Below are 12,214 nucleotides of genomic sequence, written 5' to 3' on the forward strand. Positions count from 1 at the left end.
CTCCATGGAGGGTCACTTATAACAACGCCTGAAGCCCCTTAGAGTACAGAGATATTTGTTGTCGTCTATCCTTAACTTTATCGTTTAACTTAAACTGAAAAGTTACCTGAGTTAACGTTGAAATCGCTTTTTATCGCGGGAATTTGCTTTAATTGTATTAAATAAAAAGTATTTTATGTGATTTATAAATGACCACACTGGTGAAATTTCCTGGAACCGAATTAAATGACTTTGAATTGCCAACCGCCTCCGGTTCAAATTTGAATCACCAATTTTAATCCTTCCTTAATCTTTAACTTTGAATCGGTAGGTAGTACAGCGACGTAGCTCAAATTCATAAAATTCGGGCGCTGGGTTGAATAAGTTTTTAAATATTTATCTAAACGTATTTTTAGATTCAAAATGTCAGCTGTGGCCGCCATAGTTCCAGGTAAACTTTCGGATTTTACGATTTCGAACAATTTTTCAGAAATTTATTTATATTTTTTTTTGGAATTTATTTGATCCTGTTTACTATCTATTTATTTACTTTTTTTAAGACATCCTATTCTGAGCGACATTATTTTTTATTGGAAAAGTCTTAAAAACACATCCCTAGTGAACTAGTGCAGTTGATATATCTCTTCTAAATGATTACAGAATAGGATTAATAAAATAGATCTATTACAGATGTTATTGTGCAGTCGATATATCACCTCTAAAGAATGAATATTACAGGGGGTAGTGCTGTTGATATATCACCTCTAAAGGATGGAGGTGTATTAAAGGAGATTACTACCCCTGGATCAGGAGACGAGTTACCTCTCACAGGAGACAAGGTGAAATATTTTATTATTTTTTAGAGTTAGTTTTTAGTACATGTTTTTTACTCAGATAATTACCATTTTAGGTTGTCATGTGGTTAGAATATACCATTATTTTAACATTGACTGAGTTTTTTTTAAAATATTGTCTATTTTTTAAAAATTTTGTTGCGATTTCTTTGAATACTTACATAGCCAATACTCTAATTTTTTAGACTATTGTTGTTGTTCGAATGTTGTCAATTTTAGATTTAGTATTTGTTTTAATAATAATGTCCATATGATTGTCAACTTAATACTTCATTATAATATTTCTATGTCTAGGTACTTTGTCTAACTATTACCTCTACAATGATCGGCGTATATATCATACAATAAAGACGACTTTTTTATTTAACAAGCTTTTACCAATTACAAGTTTACAAGTAGACAAAGCTGTTAACTGTAGTACAGCGTCTCTTTGTTAACACGTTTATGTATATTTTTCGTCTTCATTGTATTAATATATACGACGACGACTTTATGTCCAGGTGTATGTCCACTATGTCGGGAAGCTAACCGATGGTTCTCAGTTTGACTCCAGTCGGGATCGAGGAGAGAAGTAAGTGTCCAGTAGTTGAACTATCAGGGGTGTATATTTTTCAGAAATAACCCCTGGGGAGAATAATTTTTGATGATTTGGGGGTTATAAAGTGAAAAATTGGATAGCAATAGGCAACTTTTTCATACTTTTTCCCCAACAGTTAATTGATTTTCCCCTAAAAATCTTCTATTTTCCCAAATTCAGGGAACAAAATCCATAAAAAAAATATCCGCGCATGCATATACAACTTCCGGCAGGGTGAAATGATTTTCTAAAGGGGGTTGGGGAAGAAAAATCATTTTTCGAGAAAATAAACACCCCTGAGAATAGTTTAACTACTTTTTTAGTTGGGTTTAGACTTTAGAGTTCCTAAAACTACCTATCTACTAGTTGGGCCTAGAGAGCCTGGATGAGAAGTCCAACTATCCATACCTATTGATCAACTTCTTTTTGTTGATTTAAATTCGGTGATGGTGATGGACCAAACCTCTGTAGAGTAAAAAAAAAGTAGATGTTAGTTCCACATTTTATTGAAAATATATTTCAATTTTTATAGATGGCACATATTTTAAAGAGTTTTTCCTTTAAAAAAGTTAGTGTGTCTTAAAATGATCTAACTTTTTAACTGAACCTTTTCGCCGATCTTAATATTGCACCGTTAGATAATCTTCTATTATGATGAAAATTAGCAAATTGAAAAGGTATGGAAAGAAAACAAAATAATAAAAAAAATAAGTTACGTTTGTAAAAGCAAACCTCTTGGATCATTTTGAAATTTCAATTCAAACTTGCAAATATATCTAAGGAAGAGTTTTTTCGGTGCCGGTCAATATTTTTTAAAGTTGCTTTTTACAAGAGGAATATTCATAATAATTATAATTAATTATAATTTTTTCCCCATTTGTGAAAAAACTATAATTTTCCCCATTCTAGATAGAATTATAATTTTTTCCCCTTTTAGATTCTCCTTCTCCCTTGGTAAGGGTGAGGTGATCAAGGGTTGGGATATAGGAGTAGCAACCATGAAGGTCGGAGAGAGAGCTGTTTTCTTCATCAAGTCCGAGTATGGATACGGGCCGACCGGAAGCCCCCCCAAAATACCAGGAGGTAGTATACATCCTGATCCTCATCCTCATCCTCATCCTCAACCTCATCCTCATCCTCATCCTAAACCTGATCCTGATCCTCATCCTCATCTTCATTCTCATCCTCATCCTCATCATCATCCTCATCTTAAACCTGATCCTCATCCTCATCCTCATTCTTATCCTCATCCTCATCCTAAACCTGATCCTCATCCTCATCCTCATCCTCATCCTCATCCTCATCCTCATCCTCATCCTTATCCTTATCCTTATCCTTATCCTTATCCTCATCCTCATCCTCATCCTCATCCTCATCCTCATCTTGATTGTCATCTTGATCCTGATCCTCATCCGCATCCTCATCTTGATCCTCATCCTCATCTTGATCCTCATCCTCATCTTGATCCTGATCCTCATCCTCATCTTGATCTTGATCCTCATCCTCATCTTGATCTTCATCTTGATCCTCATCTTGATTATATTCCTGTATTAAAACTCTAGATTTTTACAGAATGAAGGTTGTTAATTTATTATTTTAAATATGTTCAGGTGCTACTCTAGTTTTTGATGTTGAATTGTTCAGTTTTGAAGGGGAGGATATCACTAAGGACAAGGTATATTTTCATTCATCTTTTTTCATTCAATTATTCATTCTTTCACTTATTCAATATTCTTTCACTCACTCTTTCATTCTTTCATTTATCCTTTTAATTGTCCTTTCATTTATCCTCTTATTGTCCTTTCATTTATCCTCTTATTGTCCTTTCATTTATCCTCTTATTGTCCTTTCATTTATCCTCTTATTGTCCTTTCATTTCACATTAATTTATTCTCTCATCCATTTATTCTCACATCCAGTCATCCAAAAATATATTAATATATATATTTATAATCATTCATTTTTCTATCGAAATAATGAAGCTCTTCGCTCATAAATAATATATAATATATATATGTTAGTTTTAGCTGGCCTAACGGCTGGACCGAATGGGCTGAAATTTTTTTTATGAACCCATGGGTGCCCGGGGAGTAACAAAGGCAAAAAAATAGAAAAAAAGTTACTTGAAATTGTTTTTCTTCAAAAAACCGGCATTTTATTTTTATAAATATAAATATGATCACCTCTCATGATAGTATATCATATTATTTTATTTTTTCTAAATTAATAGGTTATTTATGATTTTTTCGTATTATTATTTGATGAACCTTTTTTATGAATCTTGCCATCAATTAATAATAAATACTGTACTAAATATTTATACCTGTAAATCTACAGTCTACACATGTATCTTCTATATTCTATCTTAATGATAGATAGATACTATCTATTCACCTTTCTATTTATTTAGGATGGAGGAGTAGTTAAAAGAATCCTGGTAGCTGGAGACGGTTATGATACGCCCAACGATGGAGCATTGGTAAAAAAAATATTTAAATCTATTTTGTTAGTTCTTAAAACTTTTGAGGAAAATGGTCTTTGTATTGTTCAAATTTTTGTCGGGACAAAACCATTGAAAATGTCACAAATAATTTCTTTTAATTGTTAGATCATTAACTACCTACCATTAGTTAATAGTTACATACAAACTAATGTTTAGAAACTATCTGACAAAAACTATCAAAAGCACATTGCAAATAGCAATTTAAATACAAATACCTTTATCACACAGCTGTAAGTTCATATCTCTTTTCTGAATTTGTAAGTTTATCTTGGGCATTATATGTGGCCAGTAGGAAGTTCCTAACACCCGTTAACACTAATTAATTCATTCATTCATTTATTGATTGTTAGATCATTTCACTTTATCAGGTTGATATCATGGTGACCGGTCAAACTGTATCGGGCAAGGTATTTGACACCCGTTGCCTGGAGTTTGAGATTGGAGAGGGTCCAGACCATAATCTACCCAGGGGGGTGGAGCTAGCCCTGGAGAAGATGAAGAAGGGGGAGGAGGCAGAGATCACCATTAAACCTGAGTACGGGTTCGGGATTCAGAGATTCAACCACCAGACTTTTACAGGTTGGATCTGAGTATTTGGGGGTATTTTGATTGATTGATTGATTGATTAATTGTTTGATTGATTGATTGATTGATTTATTTGCAGAACTATCTGGTGAAACTGAGTTGAAATATAAGATTAAACTGACCAAGTTTGAAAGATCCAAGGAGTCCTGGCAATTAGACGCAGACCAGAAAGTCGAACAGGTAATTTATTGATGAATAATTAATATTGAATATCCTCTAATTTGGTATCACAACTTGTTAAATTGCATACCCCCCCCCCCCTTTTTTTTTGGGGGGGGGGTGGATTTTGAAATCACGTTTTCGGTTAAAAAATATTTTTTCCAAATTTGGGTTCTCAAAATTTTATTTTTTAAGTTTAACCCCGAATGCATGTAGAACGGAAAATTTTATTTTAAAATCGAAGACTAGGTATTTGAGATTTGGGGTCCAACGTGATTTGAGTAATTTTGGGGGGCCAAGTTTTGCAACAACAAAAAAATGAAATTTTAGTTTGCAAAATTTTGCGAAAATTTGATGAGATTTCAAACTCTATCAAAGTTTTTGATGTAGTTATAAAATAAAAAATTGTAGTCCATATTCAGTAACACAATATAAGACTATTGTAGTACACTATTGGTTGATTGATTGATTGATCAGGCGAAGATGTTCAAGGAGAAAGGAACAAAGTATTATAAAGCTGAGAAGTATGAGATGGCTGCCTCGAGATATAACAAGGTGAGACAGGTTCTAATCAAGGGACTGTAAGCGTTATTTCAAGTGACCCTCTATGCAAAGATGACAATTCTTGAATTGTCCCTAAATGGCACCCTTAAATGCTGTTTCCGATCAAGCATTAAATATAGATAAATGTTTATTGATTTGAAAACTGATAATTTTCAATTGCGGGTTTTTACTGCTGAAAACTGTAAAGGAATTATCAGAATTAAACCCTTTATACCAAATATAACGACAATGTCTTCCACATTTTGATCAGATGAAGGGCTTAAGGGTATCAGGCAAAACTACACTTGAAATTACACTTACAGTCCCTTTAAATATGGATATGGATGAAGATATGATAATGGATATGATAATGTATATAATAATGTGTATGATAATGGATATGATAATGGATATGATAATGGATATGATAATGGATATGAAAATGGATATGATAATGGATATGATAATGGATATGATAATGGACATGATAATTTATATGATAATGGATATGATAATGGATATGATAGTGGATATGATAATGGATATGATAATGGATATGATAGTGGATATGATAATGTATATGATAATGTATATGATAATGTATATGATAATTTATATGATAATGTATATGATAATGTATATGATAATGTAAATGATAATGTATATGATAATATATGTATATGATAATGTATATGATAATGTTTATATACATTTTTGATCCAGGTAATAGACTTCCTGGAGCATGAGATCTCCTTGAAGGATGAGGCTGAGGTTGAAAGGAAGAGCCTCCTCGAGGCGGGCAGGATGAATCTTGCTCTCTGTAAGATGAAACTCCAGGACTGGATCGAGGCCAGGAATCTCTGCACTAAGGTTAGTTTAGTCTAGGAACCTCTTACGCCAATTTTGATTAATTAAGTCTGATTTGATTTGATTTGATTTGATTTGATTTGATTTGATTTGATTTGATTTGATTTGATTTGATTTGATTTGATTTGATTTGATTTGATTAAGGCAAGGAAAGGAAAGGATTTTACTTTTGTTTATTGTCAGGTTCTGTTATGTGAGCAGAAGATCAAAACTCACAGACAGAAAGAGAAGAAGACGTTTGCCAACATGTTTGACAAGTTTGCCGCAATTGATCAGAAGAGGTCAGTTATCCATCATATATTGCATTTATGGATCAATCAATTAGTTCTGGATGAATGGATCGTTATGAATCCAATTCCATTGAGCAGTAAAAAGTTCTTCGATCGTTTGATCCATCTATTAGTTATTAATCCATAAACTTAAAAAAATAGTTGAATTATTAAAAAAAAATAGTTGTATTTGTAAAAAATATTTCTGGGGGAAGGCTGGCTCCCCCTGGAGCTGTAATGCAGTGTGATAGCCCCCCATCTAGAGATTAAAAAGAATTTTTTTTGTGGGAAATAATAGGGGCAAATTAGACAACTCAAAGTTTTTACATTGTATACCAAGAGGTAAATAATTTTGAATCTATACACCATAGTTTTACATAAATATCCACACATATCCTTAGTTGTACATAGATATTCATACATATCTATAGTTGTACATAGATATCCAATCTGTTCTGCATAGCTGTAAATAGATATCCAAAGTTGTACATGATATCCATACATATCCATAGTTGTACATCCATACATATCCATAGTTGTACATCCATGTATATCCATAGTTGTACATCCATGCATATCCATAGTTGTACATCCATACATATCCATAGTTGTACATCCATGCATATCCATAGTTATACATAGATATCCAATCTATTCTGCATTTTTGTACATAGATATCCAATCTATTCTGCATAGTTTTACATAGATATCCATACATATCCATAGTTTTACATCCATGCTTATCCATAGTTTTACATAGATATCTATACATATCCATAGTTGTACATAGATATCCATACATATCCGTAGTTGTGCATCCATGCATATCCATAGTTGTACATATATATCTATACATATCCATAAGTTGTACATAGATATCCAATCTATTCTGGAAAGTTGTATATAGATATCCAATCTATTCTGCATAGCTGTACATAGATATCCAATCTATTCTGCATAGTTGTACATAGATATCCATACATATCCATATTATAAAAGGCCTATCAAAAAACTACAGTGCAAATTATAAATTTCTATTTTAATCCCAACTTTGCATAGTCATTTTGGGATTGGGATGTGGTTATATAGTCTGATTGATTGATTGATTGATTGATTGATTGATTGATTGATTGATTGATTGATTGATTGATTGATTGATTGTTAAGGGAGGAAACGGAAAAGATGAGGAAACCGGATACAATGAACAACATCGACGAATGGAATAGGTGAGATCTTTCATTATCATTATCATTATTACTATTATTTTCATTAACAATTTTCATGGTGTCCCATGTCATCTGGAATATGGAAAAATAAAACTAATTTGAAAATATTACATTTTAATTAAAAATAGAATAAAAAAATATTAGAAATAAAAATTGCGACGGCTCAAGAACTCAAAGACTTCAGTTTTTTTGATTAAAATTTAAAAATTTTATTATTTTCATAATAACATTTTCGTAAATAAAAAATTAAGAAATATTTTTATATTTTAGCGGAGCCAGAAACTCAGTCCCTGCTACAGACCCAAACTCAATTAAGGTTAGTTCATTAACCCAACAGTGACTTTTGGGCCAGTTTAGGCCGTAAAAGGTATTGTCATAATTTGTCAAACTTCGGCAATTTCAGGATATTAAAGTGAACTAACCAGTCACAAGGCAAAAATAATTTGTTAAAGAAACTGTAAGCGTAAAGAAAGTTACCCATTATGCAATGATGGCAATGCCCGATTTACAACGGTACCCTTTAAACCTTAATCTAATCCCAATTGTGAAAGATGTTGTCGTTATTTTGACTCAAATGTTTTTAATTCTGATCATTTCTCCTTTGCTTCTTAAAAGCAAGAAATGCGCAAGTCACCACACCATAACGAAAATAAGCAGTTTAAAGAAAAAAAACATGGACATCTCATTCATACTATATCAAACAAAGATTTTAATGGTACCGTTGTAAATCAAGCATCGCCATCCTTAAAAGAAATTCAATAAAATGTTCAAAATTTTTATTACTTTTGAATCAGTTTTTTCGCATCTTAGGAAAATGGGCTTGTGGCTAATGTTTTCAGTTTGTTCGTTACAACACGTTTAGTTTTTTGGGTCGGTTAGTGCAGACACCTTCTGCCAGGATCAAAAATTGGCATAGTGTAAGAAAATCACATTTTTTTATTATTGTTCAACCAAAACATTTGTATTTCTTACTCCAGAAGATGTATGCTCAAAATGACCCAAAAAACGATCCAATAACGAACATTTCTTTCTTAAAGAAAGATATTGCAAAGATTAACATATTACTGTTTTGAAATCTTAAAAGTTTTGTTAAATTTTTTCAAGTTATTTCAATCAATTAACAAGACTTCTTGTGATCTTTACAACTGACTTGAAATGACTTAATATCCGATTATAGACCGACTGATCATTGTTTCCAGGTTGTTGGTGATGTTGACATGAACCTTGATATTAACCAGGCTATCCAGGAGGACCAGGAGCACCAGCAGGTTCAGGTTTTATCATATATTCCGGGGGGGGGGGGTTAGTTCAACAAATTTCCCGTTTAAATTTTCAATTTACCAACTTAATATTAAATAAAACTTCCTGTCGTAAAATTTATGAATATTTAATCCATGGGAAGATTTCTTTAAATATATAAAGTAGTAATCTCTGTTCGTTTGTTTGATAGTTGGTATGGCCGATCATAAATCATGAACCCCATGACCGATTTTCCTCAAATTTAAATTGGGGGAACACGCGGAAAACTACGGAAAGGTTCATAGCTTAGTTTTGAGATTTTAAATGGAGTGGGTCCACTTGTATAGAGAAAAATTGCAATATACAACCAAGTGCGGGTAAACGGCTGGAGTAACTATGAGTATCCTGGGCAGTGCGGGTATCAAATCCCAGCTAGTATTATATACTATTCGAATTTTATTTAGGAGAACGGAGATGGTACTGCATAAGTAATAGATCTTAATACTGAAGAGGCGTGTGCCTTCACAGTAGGGTGTGTACTCTTAATGGGCGTGTTTCTAGTTTCTACACAATAGGGCGTATCCCTGCATTCTGCCTGACTACTCAAGTCATAGATCTCCTTACTCTAGTTTGTGTGTAAAATGTAAACTGTGATTTTTTTATTCATTTCAAATACATGTTCAACAAATTTGCTTTGCTTCATTTCTACGCAAGAATACATCAAATGGCATATTTGAAAGTGAACCTTTATTTTAAGATTCTCTTCCTTCTTCTGATCAGGGGTCACCTGATCTGAAAACTTTAGAATGGAATATCCTTTATCCTGATCGGTTAATTAATCTGGAGATTAATAACAAGAGGAGTAAAAGCATTATTTAATCTGGAGATTAAAAAAAAGAGGAGATCAAGCATTAATCTCGATATCCACCATTCTAAAGTTTTCAGCTCTGGACTCTTTCAATTACATCCAAACTTCAAATTTAGAATTGTAAAAGATGTTTGGCTGAAGAGTTGTAAATCTATTTAATTTTGCCCGAGGTAGAGTTTCTGCAATAATATAATCTGGTTGTTTGTTTCTAATAAACGCCAAGACGACTCTACTGAAATTTTGTGTGGGACCTTACATGACCCCAGGAAAGATTTATGAATGCCCAGAAGTTCAAAAATTTGTCTCACACTCAGTCCTTCCCTACTCTGGTCTAGCTTTTCCTACAGCTTTAGGATCCATTTTCTTATATCTTAAAGTACAATGATGGTTAAAAATATTTTCTTCATAAACTGAAAATTTTTAAAGATTTAGTACTTTAAAAATTCTGGGAGAAAATATTACAAATATGATTTTGTACTGCACCATGTGGTGATTTAAACTATGAATGCATACACCATACATCAGGTTGGTTTCTTTTGTTGAAGTATTGCTACAACTATAGTTAAATACTTGTTTCATTTGTTAAAGACATTAAGTAATTTGAAAATGTTAATACTAAATATAAAAATAACTGAAGCATAAAAAGTTAAAAAAAATATATATTTTTGCCTACTTTTCTACAGTTTCGCTTTTAGAAATAAGAAGCTTGTGTATTCGTTCCACAGGAATATTATTGCTGCAAATCCAGATCAAGTAGCTTAAAATAGCGCCTGCCATAGCCCCTGTGTCGGAATTTAATGATTTTAAGCCGCGTCTCAAATCCCCCAAAAACTGGTTTCAATTGAGCGCCGGCTAAAATATTAAAAAAATTAATACAATTTTAAGTGGAACCAACCATATTTGAGCCCCGGCTCATATTTAACCCGCGGCTCAAATTCTTTAAATTCGAAATTATCAAACTAATTTCCCAAAGTAAAAGAAATCTCAATCTATAAAGTTACTATTTTTACACTTACTCTGTTCAGATTTCGTGGCTTTTCATCGTAAAACAGTTTAAGAATTCAACATACAAAATATGGTTTGAGTTGTGCTTTTTTGCGTGACGCGGCTGGATTTTTTAAAATCACACTCTAAAGGCCCTAAATATACCATTTAAAAAAGTAGTTTTGCCCGGAAGAGTCAAATGTGGTGGTACGGAAGGGGAAATAGTGGTGGCTCATGGCTGCCGGAAGAGAAAAAAGCTAATATGTGGCACGGAAGGGGAAATAGTGGTGGCTCATGGCCGCCTGCCTTCCCCCGCTCGTCCAATAAATATGCCATTTGCTCTCAGTGGAGACATACGAATATAGCTCAGCATCTTAATATCAAGTTTAAAGTTTAAACTAAAGTGAATAAATTTTGCGGATTTTAAAAACTATTTCCCGCATTTTAAAGTATTTTACTTATGTCTTAATATGTATTCGCCTTCTCAGAAATAGGAACTTTTGTATGGAAATATACATATATATATATCGAGATATCTCGATATGCAAAGCGAGCACTTTTAAATTTGGGGATCAATTTTTATCGTTAAATCAAAGGTATCCGGCCATGCAAGGCATGACCACACTGAGATATAAATTGTGGTAACTTTTAAATTAGAGGATAAAAGTGATCAATAAGGTATTAAGTTAACTCGTAGATCTGCATAATATTGTGATCAATCCTTGATCCCAAGATTCTCAAAACAAGACTTTTGACTTTAGAGAACTTTTGCGTGAATACTTGATCTCGATATCCAATGTAGGCATTCTTAAATAAGATGTGAACTCTTTTTTGAAGTAAGTTTGACTTTTAAAATGAAACCTTGTAAAAAAATCGTATTATCATGTTTAACATATTTCATAGAGATATTTTTGACGACGTAACAATAACACAATAAAAAATATGCCTGCAGGATATGACCACTACGGAATTTCAAAGGGAAATCATGTTAATCAGTTTTAATACAGAGTGTCCCACGGAGCATGACAGTAGCAAGACGACTTATAGGTTGTCTTTGATTTTTGATGCAGCTATGGCTGCTTTTATTTAACAGTAAAATTCTAGAGATAGTAAACTCAATATACCCCTAGTTCTAGCATTTCTAAAATGTGGTCGTACAAGAAGGTTGACGACTGAATGTCACAAATAAATTCCAAGATCAAAGACGACTTTCAAGTCATCTTGCTACTGTCATGTTTCGTGGGACACCCTGAATGAAAAAACGACCTTGGAAACAAATTATGAGATAAGCTTGCATAGCATTAGAAGCGTATTACACGAAACTGGCTTTAAAATACGATTTAAAGGTATTTTTTTGTATATTTAAAATTTTTAACAAAAATAATGTTTTTTTAGGTGTACATTTGCTTTTTGATTATGACCAACGATACTGGGTGCATATTTTTTATCGCAAAATATTTTTTTAATCGTCAAAGGCAAGGTACTATAGCAAGGATAATTATTTCAGAGGTGTACGCATCTTTTGTACTGCAGTGTACTGTCTTTGGGCTGAAAAGTAAAC

General features: G+C 32.7%; 1 protein-coding gene across 1 annotated transcript; it reads left to right on the forward strand.

Moving 5' to 3' along the window:
- The first annotated feature begins 336 nt into the window (after nucleotides 1–336).
- LOC111702542 (peptidyl-prolyl cis-trans isomerase FKBP4) lies at nucleotides 337–9,493 on the forward strand. The gene is made up of 15 exons (XM_023474271.1): nucleotides 337–430; nucleotides 718–818; nucleotides 1,334–1,404; nucleotides 2,348–2,493; nucleotides 3,021–3,085; nucleotides 3,821–3,889; nucleotides 4,282–4,492; nucleotides 4,578–4,678; nucleotides 5,135–5,212; nucleotides 5,924–6,079; nucleotides 6,212–6,348; nucleotides 7,503–7,562; nucleotides 7,833–7,878; nucleotides 8,762–8,830; nucleotides 9,266–9,493. The coding sequence occupies exons 1-15, from the start codon at nucleotides 403–405 to the stop codon at nucleotides 9,287–9,289; spliced, it is 1,362 nt and encodes a 453-aa protein (XP_023330039.1). The 5' UTR covers nucleotides 337–402; the 3' UTR covers nucleotides 9,290–9,493.
- Nucleotides 9,494–12,214: the final 2,721 nt, after the last annotated feature.

Source organism: Eurytemora carolleeae, unplaced genomic scaffold (genome assembly GCF_000591075.1).
Source record: "Eurytemora carolleeae unplaced genomic scaffold, Eaff_2.0 scaffold138, whole genome shotgun sequence".
Lineage (NCBI taxonomy): Eukaryota > Metazoa > Arthropoda > Copepoda > Calanoida > Temoridae > Eurytemora > Eurytemora carolleeae.